The 1,467-nt window shown below is 38.6% G+C and overlaps 1 protein-coding gene across 7 annotated transcripts in view; it reads left to right on the top strand.

The window, feature by feature from the left end:
* Window positions 1-1,467, top strand: part of LOC108628106 (GRB10-interacting GYF protein 2) — a 25,076-nt gene that overhangs the window by 2,184 nt on the left and 21,425 nt on the right. For 4 of the 7 annotated variants that reach the window (XM_026816214.1, XM_026816213.1, XM_026816212.1 and 1 more), the window contains exons 1-3: window positions 32-266; window positions 997-1,041; window positions 1,116-1,347. In XM_026816214.1, coding sequence (XP_026672015.1) covers window positions 1,010-1,041; window positions 1,116-1,347 — 264 coding nt within the window. In that variant the 5' untranslated portion in view covers window positions 32-266; window positions 997-1,009. The other 3 variants (XM_026816211.1, XM_026816210.1, XM_018029809.2) reach the window with 3 other exon arrangements.

Genomic DNA, 1,467 nt, shown 5'->3' with positions numbered 1-1,467 from the left:
ATCTATATAATGGAATTTTCACGTAATAAGCGTTTATATGATATCGGAGATTGATTTTCGGACAATATGAAAATTTGAAAATGTTGGACAGTGTATCTAACGGTGGTAACTAGTGGTAACTAGAAAAAAACCGATATTGTTATCCTAGTAACTTTTTGATGCTTCAGGTGTAATCGGCAAACTCCGCATGCGCTTTACTCCAAAAAAAGCATCAGCCATATTGGTGTGTTGTATCGCTGTCCTCAGTAATTTCGAAGATCAGTGAGGTATTTCTCTCGTTTACCACCAGATTTATTTAATAACTGCCGTATCGCGGTCAACCGGGTGTGTGCACCGTGATATTCACTGGGAATAGATCGTCACTTGTGCAGATTTATGACAATCGCCAGCGGAAAAAGTTTGGTTAATGTTGCCACCTGGGCTCACGGAAATCGGTCTGTTTAAGAACATGTCGTAAATAAATGCGTACTATTCTCATCGGGTCGAGGTATTCGTAGAGCATTAACACCACAAATACGCACAGTGACATCCTCACGTTCGATGTTACCGTCGCCGTTAATTCATTTCGAGGGAGATCGCGACCCTGCGCGAATACTTTGCCACCGTCTGTCGTTGAGCTCGTATCTCCGTTCACATTTGCCCCGTTCTTTTTCTACACCCGAACGTCTAGCGACAATAACACCGCGTTCATTGTGTTTCGAATCGTGATTCAAAAATAAGCACAAAACGGTCAATTTCCGTCGAGCAACAGGTAAAAATTGTCGATAGGATTTTCCACGATGCGTCGTCGAACATGTATGATTATTCTCGGTCATTTAAATTTACCATTTTCGTAATTCTGAAAAATTCATATTCTAATCATTTCTTCGTGGGAAGTCAATTAATTATATCTTATAATCTTTTAGTACATTGGGAAATGATTGATGACAAAAAATATTACTCGCCTTTTTCGTAATCTTTAACAGTGTTCTTATAATAAAATGTATTTTCTTTCAGCGAGTAGTTCGTCATGACGGATTCTATGAAATTTGGTCCAGAATGGTTTGTCATTTTCTATAATCGCTTAAACATTTTTTTATCCTCTTTGTTTATATTTTTTAATTCGTCATACACAGGTTGCGCAATCTGTCAGGAGACAGTTGCAATAGCAGCAGCAGTGGAGGAGGTAGTACGAGTTTGAGTACTCCACGTTATCAATTAGCCGAACATAGATACGGACGGGAAGAAATGCTGATATTATTCGACCGCAACTGCAAGCCCCCGGAACCGTTGACAACTTTCTCATCGTTGTATGTCGAGAAAACTCAGTTACCTTTGGCTCTTATACAAATGACAGAAGACGAAACGGTAATTTACAATTTTAAGAGATATTCCCTTCATATTTTATGTGCCAGTAAAATAAATTGGTCAAATCTAATAATTAGAATGGAGATTCTCTGTGTTTGTAGAAAATGGCCCAATTTCTAC

Source organism: Ceratina calcarata, unplaced genomic scaffold, assembly GCF_001652005.2.
Source record: "Ceratina calcarata isolate Rehan_Ccalc_2016 unplaced genomic scaffold, ASM165200v1 scaffold498, whole genome shotgun sequence".
Taxonomy (NCBI): domain Eukaryota; kingdom Metazoa; phylum Arthropoda; class Insecta; order Hymenoptera; family Apidae; genus Ceratina; species Ceratina calcarata.
This window is presented reverse-complemented; position numbering and strand designations above follow the sequence as displayed.